Genomic DNA, 15,526 nt, shown 5'->3' on the forward strand with positions numbered 1-15,526 from the left:
AATAGATTATGTGAATATTTTTAAGTCATTCTCTCATTTCAAACCCACAGAAATATTAATGTTGCTCTTTACACATGTGGACACTCAAGCTTTGAGACATTGGGTAATATGTGTTACTCAGTTCAGCATACTGACAAGTAGCAAGACTAGTCTCAAAGCTGGAGGGATAGCCCTTTTATCACTCTGCTATTTTCCTTCTAAATATTAGTTTAAGTAACTTTACTAATCTCATCAAGCGAACATTTATGTATATAATTTCTCTTTGTATTTTACTTCAACGTAGGAAAGTAGAGGAGTAAAGACATTAGTAGGTCAAGGGCAGATCTCATTTTCCATGAAATGAACTTTTGCCTTAAAGATTTTGACTTCCACTTTTACCTCTGATGATCACTTTCAGGAAAGGCTTGCTTAAAGTTACCAAGGAGCAAATGAAAAAGTTAATTATAAATTAGAAAGTACTCCTTTTGGGGCCGGCCAAGTGGCTCAGTTGGCTAAGAGCTCACTCAAGATTGAGAGCTCTGAGCAACAGGGTCACAAGTTCAATTCCTGGCCCGAGCTGAGCTGCCAGTGAGCTGCCAACAGGTGGCAGGGTGGCTCATCTAAAAAAAAAAATACTCCGTTTGCTCAGCATGTGTTCTCGATACTTAGGTGGTCAGCCTGTTTAAGTGTGACCTCAGACACCTTGCAAAGACACATGAACAAGGTGCATTTTAAGAGATAGAAAAGTAGTGTTTATACTATAGTTATCTATGTGGGTGGTCTTTTGATTATTTTTATTCTTAGAATTAAAACTTTGGTCAGACTTTTCTGTCAGAGTAATGAATTCTTTGAGGGCCGAACTCTCCTATCTCTTCAGGGGTTGAAGGATGGGGCCAGAGATGAGTGAGCAGAGGACAATGAGGGGCCTGGCCCTTTTCTGGCCATCCATCCTGGTACCCTGTGCAGAAGCAAATAGCTGGCTCATTTCTTTATGATCTTTTGTGTGCACTTCAAAGGACAAAGAGTATAGAAAAGGTATTATGACAGTTGAATTGCTCTTTCAACTGGGGTGGGTGTGGATTATGATGGCAGATTTCTTGATTTTCTTTTTAAAGTGTGCATGCATGAGAATATTCTTAAGGTAAATACATGAGTCATTGCAGAGTAAATATTGGAGCTACATGTGACAAAATAACATTCAACAAGAGGAATCCACTGACCTATAATGCCCAGATTCACCCCGTGTATGCTACTTAACCAACCGAGGGCTTGCTCTATTCTCCAAAATAAGTACTGCATCTGATTTTGTCAGTTTTTCGGTGATGGAAAGGATGGAGATCAAAATGTTTGCCTTGGGAGAGTGTCTCTTGATCTAAAGCCAGGACCCCTAGAGAAAACTATAAACCTCACCTTCAGCAAAATGGATGTAAAGGAAATTAAAGAGTTTTTTCCCCATCCAAATTGATCAGAAGTGGTTCTCATGAAGCTATCTTTTTTATTCTTAGGCCTTGAAAAAGTCTCAAGAAGAATTGCGATGTCTTGGTATTAGTATTGACTTTGTGTATTATTTGTCCAGTTACCCCATCAGATATTTGAATTCCTTTGAGAAACCTATCAATACCTCAGACATGAACTAAGACAGTTAGAGATTCGATAGCACTGGCCTTTGTCTCCAGATGATACTTGGGGGTCTCCTCTGGAGTGATGCCTGGGAGCCTCTGGTGATGTTCGGGGCTGCTCTGGGCTTCTTTGAGAGGCAAATCACATTATTGAACACTGGTCCGAATTCCCTCAGGTTTCCTCATATAAACTTTAAACCAGGTCTCCATCCTTCTATATCCATGTTGATTTTTTAAAATTAGTTTATTGGGGTGACAATGATTAATAAAGTTACACAGGTTTCAAGTGTACAATTCTGTAATACATCATCTATATATCACATTATGTGCTCACCATCCAGAGTCAATTCTCCTGTCATCACCATATATTTGATCTTGTTTACCCTCATCTACCACCCCCTTCCCCCTTACCCTCTGGTAACTACTAAACTATTATCTGTACTGAAAGCAACAAAGGAACAAGACAAACACATGTTGATTTTTAAAAAAAATCCTCATTTATCTAACCCTCTCTATATATGTAGTCTCCTCTTCTGAGGTGCTCTATCTAGATCTTAATTCACCAATTCTGTTTAATGACTATTAGCTCTAAAAAAACAACAACCCCAAAACAAAAAAACAACAAAAAAACAACAAAAAAACCCAAACCATAACATTTGTCTATGTCAAACTTCCCTATAGTGATATTTATAAATTATAATGATTTTATTACTAAAAAAATGCATTGAATTGATCATTTTTGGTCAAGACCTAAAATAACATAAGCAATATAAATCTATATTTTAACACATTAAATAAAAAGAAACACAACCATCTCCTTCACCACTCAGGAACAAAGGTAATACTGAATGTGCTGGAATAACATGTAAAATCCAAAAGTGAGTGTTGGAAGAGAAAGGAGGAGAGAGAGTTTAGTGGGCAGGTTGATTAGTACCAAGGAAAGAGAAAAGGGTCATAGCGGAGGGAAGGCAGGGAGAAAGGCAGCCCATCCCAAGGAGGTCCGAGCAGGCTGAATGCTCGCTCTTTGAATAAGCGAATGATGGCTGGCTAGAAGGGCCCCCTTCCCTTATGCCTCTCTCCCCTTCTGGCTCATTCTCCCTGAGGAAACAGGGAGCATCAGTTAGAAGAGACGAAGAATCTATCCCAACCACGGACTAAGGCAATGTCTCAATTTGATGGAAAAAGATAAGGTCACCATGAAAAGGTGTACAGAATCCTTGCAGGAGAGAGGCAGGAATTCTCTAAGAGGTAAAGAAAGGAAGAGCTACTTCCCTTGTTGGCCTACAGTTAACCTTGCATCCTTCCTCGTGTCTTCTGATTACTAGAAGCTATATGGCAGTGTTTTTTGGTTAATATTTTAAAATTTTATTTTTCAATTACCATTCACATGCAGTATTATATTAGTTGCAGGGCAGTGCTTTTCTTAGATTTGGTTGCCTCCATGCCATTTCTCTCATCAAAGGGTCATGGTCCATTATAATTCCTGTGAATTATGAAGCTTTCTTCAAACTAGTGAAGGACTGTGTGGTGGACTGCCTGGGAGCCAACATTTTCTTTCATTTTGTTATGGAGATTTGAAGTTTGGACTCTGAAATACCTTGATTATCTCTTCAGTATATCCCTTCCATATTTTCTACAAGTGATGAAGCCCAGCACATGTCACTGACTATAGAATCCTCCAGTCGTTCTGATTTATTTTATACTTGCTTGGACCCAACTTTAAATTAGATTCAATGTAACTTAATGGTTTCCATGTGTCCATTCTGTTTTCTTGGTCATTGAGGTGTACAGCTGTATTTTAAGAATGAGAACTGAGGGTTGTAAACTTTTGTTCAGTTTGCAGCGGAGTTTCACTCTTAAATTTTATAGGTAAAGAGCAAATTATGCAAATAAGACATTTCAAGCAATGGGTGTTCCATGTGAAAGGAATACAGCCTGACTTTGAAACTGGGCTTAGTAGGTTGTACTCATGTTAGAATTAGGGTTAAGTATCGTAATGCCAATAAGAATTCTTTCAACTCCAGCATGAATCTACCAAAAGAGTTTCATTGTTTTGATTGCTTTGAGTTAGGCATACCTGGTAAACAACTGGTATAAATGGTGGTTCAGTGAAAAGTGACTATGAGAATGGAAAAATTGAAATGGGTGGACTGGAAGAGAAATAACAAGGCTTAGACAAGGATCTGCTCTCAGAATCGCCTCCCTGGTTCTCTGGTCTGGTCCCTAGTTGAATGACCATTTCCCCATTAGGTTTAGACATGGAGCTAATTAACTCCTCTCGGGGTTTAATGGTTCAGTTTATTCCAGTGCCACTGCCACACTGTCTTGTATTTAAGAAAAGACAGTATGCTAATCTGTTTTATTACTCTCTAGAGTGATAGGATTTCTGCTCGTTCTTATTGAATCTTCTTTCCAGGAATTTATCTTTTGAATATAATTATCACTGTAACTCTGAGGTTACAGATTCTTTTTCTTTCTCTTTAATTCCAGGAGCCCCACTTACTGTGAAAGGTCACAGGCTTCTTACTTTTCAATGTACGTTTTTTGTCTATCTGAAGTGTCTTTTGCAGCTTAGTGAATTGTAGCCATCAGTTGAATTACAAAGATGAAATGAATATCCTGAGCAAGAATGTGCCTACTGATGCAAATTAGTTATATTTTAGAGTTCAAATTAAAACACAAAGTGAACAAAGTCAGGCCCTTCTTATATACTTTTAGGGAATTATTCAACTCAATGCATTATGCCTTCATCTCCTTCACGCCTTCTATTTTCATGTATGTGTGCAGATTTATGTGGGTTTGGGGGATAAACTTACATAGCCATGTTGTTTCTTTTGTTAAATATTCAACCTGTCTGCATACCACAAGAGAGGGAGAGGGAGAGAAGAGATAGATGAGAGATGGAGGGAGTTATATAAGAATATATATATATGTAAGAATACACACACACACACGGTGCCAAAAAATGTATACACATTTTAAGAAAGGAAAAAACTGTATTAATTGTAATAGTCAATATATACTGATAACAAAAGATGAATACAAGTCACGTTTGACTTCTGCAATTACAAGAGGTGCTCAAAGTGGCTACCATCAGCATCCAAACACTTCTGATTATAGCGTACTACTGCTTGAGCATATATACCATCTCTTAAAATGTGTATACAGTTTTTTGGCACCCCTAGTGTGTGTGTGTGTGTGTGTGTGTGTGTGGTGTTTGGTTAAAGGGCAACTTTTGGAACTTGTACTTTTAGGCAACTTACCTCTGGGATCATATGACTGGAAATGATATGGGCTACGCTAGGCTTGAGTAAAATTCAGGTAGAATACAGCAAGTGTGGTGTGCTTAGACTGTGTCGAGGTTACTTTGCACAATCTCATTCACCCATTTACTCACTGTTCATTCACTTATCCATTCATTCATCAAACAACAAATGGAACACTTGCAAAGTTCCTCAAGGAACAAAGATCTTGTGGGAGGAAACAGATCAATTATAATACAGCTCAGCAAATGCTACAATATTCTGTTGGCATCCAAAAGAATGAGAATCTTTCTTCCTCTGCTTTTAGAGTCTCTGACAAGATAAATTTATAATTTATGGACAAATGTAAACTTTGTTTATAAACTTTGTGTATATAGATTTCAACAAAGTCAATAATTTATAGATTTTTGGAGTAGACTGTAGCTTGGTTCCTAACCCTTAGTAAATTAAAGTCATATGAATTTTATTTCTAATAACTTCTGCCAGGAAACAAAGTTCATGAAAGACTTTTAGATCACAGCAACAACCTTATGCATAACAGTCTACAAGGAAGCCTTCGTAACTAAACCAAATGTATCATTCTCAAACAGTGCTGTCCAACAAAAATATCATGGGACCCACATATGTAATTTTAAAAAAACAGTTGAAATTAATTTCAATAATCTGTTTAACCCATTATATCCAAAATATTATAATTTCAACATGTTGTCAGTATAAAAAAATAGTACTTCTTTAGTTTTTTTATTTAAATTTCAATTAATTGAAGTAAAATAAAATATTCAGTTCCTCAGTTTCACTAGCCATATATCAAGTGCTCAGTAAGCCACACGAGGCTAGTATCTAAAGTGTTCCTTTTATAAATAATTTCCTTGGTTATTTACAAATTTAAATGATTAGAAAATCAAACTCAAGTATCAGATAGGGAGCTCTTATAAGAATATAATATTAAATGTTAACTTCTTTTAGAAAAAGAAACATTTTTCTTTTCAGGAACCTACATCCACAATGAGATGGATAAATAGTTTCACTATGATATGAGTTACTAGTTAACATTTCCATTTAATTCTTAGATAACCACTAAACTACCATAAGCAGAAAGGTAATTATTTAAAGATAATGTACTATTTTGGGAAGAGAAAAGTTTTATTCCTGAGGACAGCCTATAATTAATATGTAATCAATGTGATTGCAATAAAACCTGTGTATACAAATATGAAATTCAGGGCAGAATAATCATTTTTATTGTAAAGGATACACTGACTTCCACAGCAGGAAAAAATTAACTAAACTACGCAAATCACTCCTAAGGGATGTATAAGCACATCCATAATGGGCTTCTGACATATGTGGGTCAGAATGTTTCCTTTTGATTTGACATTCTCCGATGTTATGGCTACTTTGAGACTTTATGTCAGTTCCTCCTTTGAAGTCAACGAGTTTGTTTTGGAGAGTAAGATATAAAAAAGTACAAGAACTAAAAGGAAGACTTTTCAGTTGCAATTATATCTGTGAAATTTTCTGTAGAGTTACAGCTATGTCTGCCAACTCTCTCTTTCCTTTGGGTATTGACTAATATTAAGCATCACATTTATGAGGCTCAGTGTTTCGCGAAGGTGCTTTTTCAGGAGAAGGCGGTTCCAATATTTAACGCAAATATTGACTCTACTGGTTTTATTAATATGTGGTTTTAAACTGTTCTGTTCAAATATATAGGGTGAAAAAAAATAATTAAAGGCTTACAGGTCCTATTTCAACACATGTTTTTTTTTCAGGGCTACATTCAAGTTTTAGGATGAGCTGGAGGTCATGGAGGGGTCTCAATGGGAAGAATTAGCTTGGAGTCACTTTCACGGGTTCTAGTGGTCTCTAGAGTCGACTCATGGGTAATGTTTAGGGATCAAATAAGGCATCCATCCCTAGGCCTACTTAGAGTACACTTGAACACAAGTCAGTTGACTCAGAGTATGTCCTTCACTCAATAACTGAACAATATTTATCACTCTTGCCATTCCTAGCATGGGTCTCAAACTCAAGTATCAGACAGGGAGATTTCTTAGCTGTTCTGATTTTTGCCCATAGACAATAAACTTCTCCTAGCCTCTTGAAAGTAGATGACAATTAGCAAAAGGCAATTGATTTCTCCTCAGAGTTATACCACCAGGGAGCTGTATTGTGTACTTGGCCATTCAAGAAATGCCTGTGGAGTGGATAGGTTATACTGTGATTCACACTCAGATTCACAATGTCAAGCACAGTTGAGGAATGTTTTCCTTTGTTGTTTGTTGTTTAAGCTTCTGAAAATACAAAAGGAGTCTAAATTTTTTGAGCTGAGAATTCCGGAAGATTCATAACAGATATGCCAAGTTGGCTACAAGTAAAAATTATTCCTATCCAAAATACTAAAGTTCCTAATGTGCTCAGTAGCTATTTCCGACTTTCCTAGCACACAAATACTCATTCAAGGGCATTTGTTGCACATGATAACCCCCCCCCCCCAAATAACTATTTTGCAAAGGAAAATATGTTATGTCACTAAAGAGTTAAGCATATTAGACTCCATCTGAAAAGTAAGGCAGTGCATCTGATTGGAAGAAAAGACAAAGTTTTAAAGAGAGGAAGGTACATTATCTCAACCTTGGAAGGAAAATAGTTCAATTTGACAAATATTTACTCAGCGATTACCATATGCCAGCAAATGCAATGAACTGAGGACTGAAGGACTCAGCAAAGCCCAGTTCCTGCTATCAAAGAGCTTATAGAAAATGGGAGAATTTAGACATGTATACACTGGTGAAGAGAGTTTGATGGTGGAGATGGAAGAGTAGAAAGATCACTTGAATGAAAGTACCGAAGGCATTGAAGTGTGAAGCAAGGGATCCAATTCAAAAAACAGTAATTGGTCTCAGCTTAAAGGAAACCACCTATGAAGAGGGGGCAGCGGGAGATAGGAAACTAGGAAGATAATGTGATCCAACACGAGTAGCTAGTGGAGGATTTTAAGGAGGGACATGATATAGACAGCTCTTTACACAAAGTGTGGTGGGAGGAAGAGCAGGAGATGAGATAGGAGACTATACTTGCAATAAATTTAATGATATGAAGAGCGAATTATAGGAGGTAAAGAGGAAAGGAGGGCACAGATTCATGAGAAGTAGAAGGAATGTAGTTTGACCACTGATTAAGTGAAGGAAGAGGGAGGAGTCAAAGACGACTCAGGTTTTGAACTTGAATGTGTAGGTAGATAGTACCGTTAACAAAAATATAGAAGACATATTTGGGAGCAAGTATAATGATTTCTGTTTTAGATGAATTGTAGAGACCCATTAAAACATTTAGGAGTATAGATGTTTAACAAGCAGTTAAAAGTGGGAGATTGGAATGTGGGAGATAAGTACAGCCTGAGGATACAAGTGTACACATTTTTTGAGAGCAGTATTATCTGTTACACTAAATGCCATGTAAATGCACATAAATAATAGTGATAAACCCTGCAAAAATAGAAGGGACTGCTAAATCAGTAAAATTTCTGGGAGTCTCTATCTGTTATCTTCTCAAACGTGAAGATCAGGCTACTGCAATGTCCAGCTCCCCACTAGTAAGAAAGTGACATAATATTTAATGGGTGTCCCAATTTTAGAAGCATTTAATGACAGTTGGTGCTCTCTTCCAACTCACTTAACAAATGGGACTCAATGGCTAGACGTTTTGCATGAGATCCAGTGCAAGAAAAGACTCTTCAGTTCATCCAGGTCACAGTATAAACAACCCTCGTGCTTGGTTCTTATGACCCTGATTAGATCTATGATGCTCAAGACATCTGTATCAGAACCTGAGGCATTTAGAGTCTGGAGAAAAAAACCCAACAGGAGAATCAAACAGAATTCCTGGAGGTTAAATATAAAACCTTATCCCTTTCATTGAATAATTACATTCTTTTTGAGGAAGAGCTCTTACATATTGGATCCTGGTCGACTGTAGACTCACAAGGGCCCCTGTGATCTGTAGCTGCTTTGCTTTTTATTTGATTGTCTTTTCTAGACTATGAGCTCAGTAAGGACAAGATACTTTGGTTTATTCATTTTTGTATGCCTACCCTAGCAAGGGTAGTTATTAATTGCTCAAAACAGATTAGTTGAAATACCATTCCCTTGGCCCTGCAGTTATTGACATTTATTGATTATTACATTATATTATATTGCATTACATTATATTATATATAATATAAATATATACATACTTATATATAAATTATATATATTATATATAAATTATATATAAATAATATATGTATTTATAATAGATTTCTATTTGTATATTTATAATAGAGAAGTTGTAAAAACATTAATGTTCAACAGTAGAGAAATGGTTAACTAAATTATAGGATGTGGGCATTATAGAATATTATGCACTAAACATCACTAAAACCTGTGATTTTGAAGAACTTCGATGACATGAACCATAAGCAAGGTATAATCCTCAATTTAAAATATAATACATAAAACTGTAAATATAACATGCTTATAATTTTATCTATAAATCCATCTACTTTTTATTATTGGTTTTAGATGTACAAAACAACATAGTGATTAGATATTTATATACCTCATGAAGAGATAACCCCAAGTCTACCATCCATCTGACACCGTACATAGCTATTACAATACCATTGACGATATTCCCTATACTGGACTTTACATTCCATGACTATATATTTTTAAATTATAGCTGACATTCAATATTATTTTATATTAGTTTTAGGTGTATAGTAGAGTGCTTAGACATTTGTATAATTTATGAAGTGATCCCCCCAATAAGTCTAGTATGCATCTGATACTATACATAGTTTTTACAATATTATTGACTATATTTCTCATAGTATACTTCACATCCCTGTGAATATTAACAATTTGTACTTCCTAATCCATTCACCATTCTCACCATCTATTTTTGAAGGAAATAAATATGACAAGAACTCCTCTTAGAGTGAGGATTATTTTTTTTAAGAAAAATATGAGGTGTGATAAAAAACTATAATGAATGTTTAAATAAAAAAATTTAGTACAGTAACAGATACATTGCCATTAATCCCCCTCAAAATACTCCACCTCGCTTCGAACACACTTATCCCATCATTCTTGCCCCTTTCGGAAGCAGTTCTGGAAGTCCTCTTTCCTGAGTCTCTTTACTTCATCCTCCATCATGACAATGCTTCATGTCACATGTTGCTTCTGGTATGGCAATTTCTGTCAGATAAAAACATTACCGTGTGTCCTCATCCACCTTATTCACTGGATCTAGCACCGTGTGATTTCTGGCTCTTCCCCGAAGTCAAATGATTCAGAACATCAAGGCAGCCATGACAGTGCAACTAAAGACCTTCCTGAAAGAGGACTTCCAGAACTGCTTCAGAAAGTGGCAAGAGTGATGGTATAAGAGTGTTCGAAGTGAGGAGGAGTATTTTGAGGGGGATTAATGGCAATGTGTCTTTTACTGTAATAAATTTTTTTATTTAAACATTCACCATATTGTTTGAATGTCTGTTGTTTGAATGTATACACCTCCTATGTTGAGCCCATTCAAATAGAAAATAAAACTCAGAGATCATGTGTTAGTAGGAAAAATGAAGCAGAGTGAAAAGAGTGACACAAGGTGCATTCTATAAAAGGTTGTCATGGAAGGCTTCTCTGATAGGTAACATCTGAGCAAAAACTTGGGGTATGGGGGATGTACCCCATATGTTTGTTTGCTGGGAGGAATGATCCAGTAAAGAGGGAACACTTGGTGACAGAGTAGAGAGAAGGGACAGCCACAGAAGCCATGTCCTTGACGAGACTCAGATGATTGTTTAGCCTTAGTTATGAGCACAAATGATTCCTTCATTCCAAAGGCAGGGCACGTGGGTGCTATTGCAGATAGGTTAATAGGTATCATGAAAGTTCTTTTCTGGTTGTTTCCATTTTCTTAGTACAGTAGAAGCCAGGTCATCAAATGAGAGTAAGAAGAGATACAAAAAGAGGAGATGTATGACACAATCATGTAAGAGAATGGTAAAGTGAATCAACATCTAATTAACTAAATATATATATGTAACAATTTTTATTTTGTATATTTTGGGTGAATTTATAATTTATTCAGAAGTACAGGTTTTTCCATCTTCACATCTTTTCCATCTCCTTATACCAAAGTGGTTAATCCAGTGGCAAGCTGACAGAAAATAAAAGTAAAGAGAATTTGCTCAGTTCTAGAGCTCCCAAAGCGAACTTTCATAGCTAACCTATTTCTTTATTCTCCTGCTGATGAAATAATTGCATTTTGTTTTTCTCACTTCTCCTCAACAGGGTGGTGGAGATTGTCCAGAAATGAGTATTGGAGCTATAAAAATTGCCTTGGAAATTTCTCTTCCTGGTTCTTTCATCTATGTTTTCACTGACGCAAGGTCCAAGGACTATCGGCTCACGCATGAGGTGCTGCAGCTGATCCAGCAGAAACAATCACAAGTGAGTAGGAATCAGCCCTGCCCCCCCAGATGTCCCACCTGCACACAGCTGCCAGGAGTACCACATATGAGAGGTTGTCTCTGCTCTGTGACTATACTATGAGTGGCAAATGTCAATAATTACAACTATTGATCCATAGATGTGTACCCCAATATGTGTGTGTCATTTCATTTAAACATGTTACATGGATGTACAATATTTGTACATAGCATGTGAGTTTCTTGTTTTTTAATACAGAGAAGAAATGATTGGGGTTTAATGAAGGTGCTCGTTGCCATTGTATCCTTATAACTAACAAACACGTAGACCTAACAAAAAGGCCTGTGTTTGAAATACCACCTCCTATGTGGAATTTTGTCAGAGTCAGAAATACCCATTGTATCAGTTAGCTATTGCCACATAAACACGCTTTCTGACTCTCAATAGCTTAAAACAATAGCATTTATTTCTCACAAGTGAGCTACGCTTACTTGTATGTCTGAAGGTAGTTTGAGTTTGGCTTATGAAGGTGTATCTCTGGGGTGACTTGCGTCACAGTCTGAGACTAGTAGGCTAATTGAGGTATGTTCTTCACATGGACAAGGCAGAAACGCTGGAGATCCAGTGGCAATACACAACGCCTGGAGTGTAGGCTCTGAACTGGTAGAATACCCTTGTTGCTGAATGCTGCTGACCAAAGCAAGCCATATGCCCATGCTTTGATTCAAAGGTGACAAAATAAGCACCACCTGTGTAGTGAGAGGAACTTCTACATCTTTTTCAAACTGCATGGATATAGGGAGGAATATATTCCTATATGATATATATCTATCGTAAGTATTATATATGTTCTACATGCCTGGTAGTATGTTAACACATAATAGGTGATCAATAAATGTATATTTACTTCTGAAAACCCTTTAAACTGTCTTCCTTTTTACTCATAGGTGGTATTTGTGCTCACTGGAGATTGTGATGACAGGAGCCATATTGGCTATAAAGTGTATGAAGAAATTGCCTCGACAAGCTCTGGGCAAGTGTTCCACCTGGACAAAAAGCAAGTTAATGAGGTCAGTTGAATCAAGTGTGTCTACTTTATTTCTAGCTATCTTAGCAAAATCAGCTTGGCCAATCTAATTGTGATAGACTTGATTTCAAAAACAATTTGAACAAAAACAAAATTTTTTTCCCCTTGTCCACAGGTCCATAGAGTCATTAGACCAATGTGAAGAAGCATAGATTTATCCAGTATTAATTTGTAGATCGTATTATACTATACTGACAAATTATTTAGATTTAAGCATAAAGGTGTTTATCTTTATTTAGTGAGACTTGAACAATTTTGTAGTTCTTGTTGTTTAGTAAGGTGACTTTGTGTTTCTGATGCACAGGTTTTGGAATGGGTAAAATGTAGCTTGACTATTTACTGAAGTAGAATGTATGAAAATTATTGAGCAGAATTCTAAAGAAGTTTGATCTCTCAGATTAAAAGTAAAAAACTAAGTAACTACATAGTTATCTAAAAACCTTTATGATAATAAAATCTATAACTTATATACTATGAAAATCTTGGGGATTTCTAAAAGTGGTAGAAATATGTCTGTCAAGATTCTTTTTTCTCTCTCTTTTCTTACCTTGCCTTGGCCTCACTTATCTATTTACTTGGCTCCCGCTTAAGTTTCTAGGAACATGCCAATACAAAGATAAGGTTTTATGTGGCCGTAATTCACACTGGATTCATGTATCTATATACGTTCTGTTAATTTCATGATATACTCCTTTGTGTCTCTAATGCTATGGTTCAGTAGTCCTCTTATAACTAAAGAGCTCTTATTACATCATGATGGTACCAGTAGGACATTGCAAGTTCTAGAATAAACAATCCAGGAAAGTATTTTTTATCAACAGACAATATATAAACCTGGAAGATGACTTTAGTCTTACATTTTTTTTTTCTTGGAAGAAACAGCCTTAGAGGGGGTTGTGGCTTTGGGTCCATACTGTGTCTACTGTCGTAATTCAAAAATGCCTGACAATTACAGGGGGAAGCCCTTGGCAGTCATTTGTATAAACATTCACATGAGAATTTGGGAGCCTGGGAAGAAAAAGTTGGGGGAAGAGTACAGGACTCTCTCAGGAACTGAGTTTCCTGTCCCACCCCACAGACTGTGCTTGACCCTCGTGAGGGAGAGGCCACTGGTTGAAATGGTTTTTAACCTGGAATTGTGATAGACCCTGGGGGACAGTCAATATTATCAGTATCAAGTAGGGCACGAGTTAGGAAGAGCATCATTCTCTCCTGCATCAGTCAGGACACTACCCACTTAGGGTGTGGTGAGCCTTTGAGTTGGAAGTGACAGTGGTGTTCAGTACAGACAGATGGGGCATCGTTGCCAGCAGAGGACGTCATGCCCAGTGGACATGGTGGTTCCCAGCAGAAAGTACCGGAGAAGAGAAGAGGCGAAAAGACACATGGCTGGCACCCAGGGCATTTGAAAGAACAGCTGTTTGACTTTGTTTGTGAATAGTCAGGCACAACATGCAGATTCCCAGTACAAATTAGGTGAAACTGTTAGGGAGAACCATAGACTTATTATTAAAAGTTGGGCCACAGAGCTAGAAAATAACATGGTATGTTCTATGAATGTAACTCCATTTGTATCCTTGTACCCAGGGAAATTGACTTCCACAAAATTGAAAATACCATTGCCTTAAACAGACAAAATAAGCCATACAGAAGTACACACTTTATTTACTAAATAAAGAGCATGATGCATAATTTTGGGGGTCCTAATAATTTTTAACAATTTTGATAATTACCAAATAATTTAGAAGAATTACAATTTATAAAAATGTATGTATATTGCAGAAAATTTTATATAGATACATAACAGAATTTCAGCCCCTGGCTTGTGAATCATGTTTCTCTCCCACATCATCAACTGACATTCTGATCTTTAAATTTAGCTTGTGCAGAATAGGACTAGAGAGAAGTATTGTTAAAATTGTCCATTTTTATAAACTGGAGTTTGATGCCAATGGGGATGGGCCTTAATTTATCTCTCAATCATAGCAATTTTATCCCCTTCGCCAATGAGTTCAGGAAAGGTCATGACCTCTACTTTGGGCCATTTAGACCCAAGGGGAATTTAGCTAAGGATGTCTTGGACAAGTACTCTTGTTCTAGCTATTGTCCTACATGGATGCGAACCCCAGATTTGATGTAGGCATCTTCATACAAGCCTGAGATGAAACAAATATAAAGAAGAATAAAAAGCTAAGAAAACCCAAAACCTTTGGATTAAGTCAACGCTCAAATCCACCTTACGACTTGGCCTCACATTAAAAAAGTGATCTTTTGGTTTAAGCCAGTTAGAGTTCAGTATTGAGTTACCTAAAGATAAATGCATCCTAGTTGATAAAAATTCTGTATTTCTTTGTGACATAGTGTCTGTGAACCCCAGTTTCCTTCTTTCTAAATTGGGGATAATGGAATTATCGATTTCAGAAAGTTCTTGTAAGATGAAATGAGATAACGTGTGTAAAATGTCCCACACAAAGTGTAGTGCAGGATGAGGGCCAAATAAATATTATTACAATCCTTGTAATGTTGTTATTTTGGTTTCGAAGTGGGGAAATTGGGCCAGTGTGTTTGTTAGAAACCAGATGGCCACTTGTTGCTAGGAAATGAATTTGGGTGGGAGAGTCCAGGAAGAGTCTGGGGTTTCTTTTTTCTTGTGTAAGGAAAAGATATTGTGAAGGGGCTACTGGAACTGTGTAAGCCAATACGTTCCATGTAGAAAGCTACCACGGTGGAAGGGTTTTGCTCACAAAAAGCAGAATGGCATGAAAATTGGATGTGCAAAAACTTTAGTATGTAATTAAGCCATTTTTCTTTCTCGTTCCAAATTCTCCTATTATATAAACATTATAAATTCTAGGAACACTAGATGCTACAGTGACAGTTGTACATTTCATAGACACAAGAACTGATGGGAAGCCACACATGTGCTGAGTCCTTTCATTTTTCTCAAGAGCATTTTTTTCATCTGCTGTTTTTAAAAGAAACTGTAGAGTATTATGCTTTACCCTCTTGACCTAGCTCATCAATTTCCTAACCTAGTGGGGTATATTTCATATCAACTCTTTCTTGAGCTAATTTGAAGTTTTTTTCTTCCTGTTTTTTTTT

General features: G+C 36.7%; 1 protein-coding gene across 1 annotated transcript in view; it reads left to right on the forward strand.

Moving 5' to 3' along the window:
* Nucleotides 1–15,526, forward strand: part of HMCN1 (hemicentin 1) — a 446,768-nt gene that overhangs the window by 111,876 nt on the left and 319,366 nt on the right. Inside the window, exons 3-4 of the mRNA XM_019635448.1 lie at nucleotides 11,200–11,358; nucleotides 12,285–12,407. Coding sequence (XP_019490993.1) covers nucleotides 11,200–11,358; nucleotides 12,285–12,407 — 282 coding nt within the window. The remainder of the gene's footprint in view (nucleotides 1–11,199; nucleotides 11,359–12,284; nucleotides 12,408–15,526) is intronic.

The sequence above is a fragment of the Hipposideros armiger genome, unplaced genomic scaffold (genome assembly GCF_001890085.2).
Source record: "Hipposideros armiger isolate ML-2016 unplaced genomic scaffold, ASM189008v1 scaffold_22, whole genome shotgun sequence".
Lineage (NCBI taxonomy): Eukaryota > Metazoa > Chordata > Mammalia > Chiroptera > Hipposideridae > Hipposideros > Hipposideros armiger.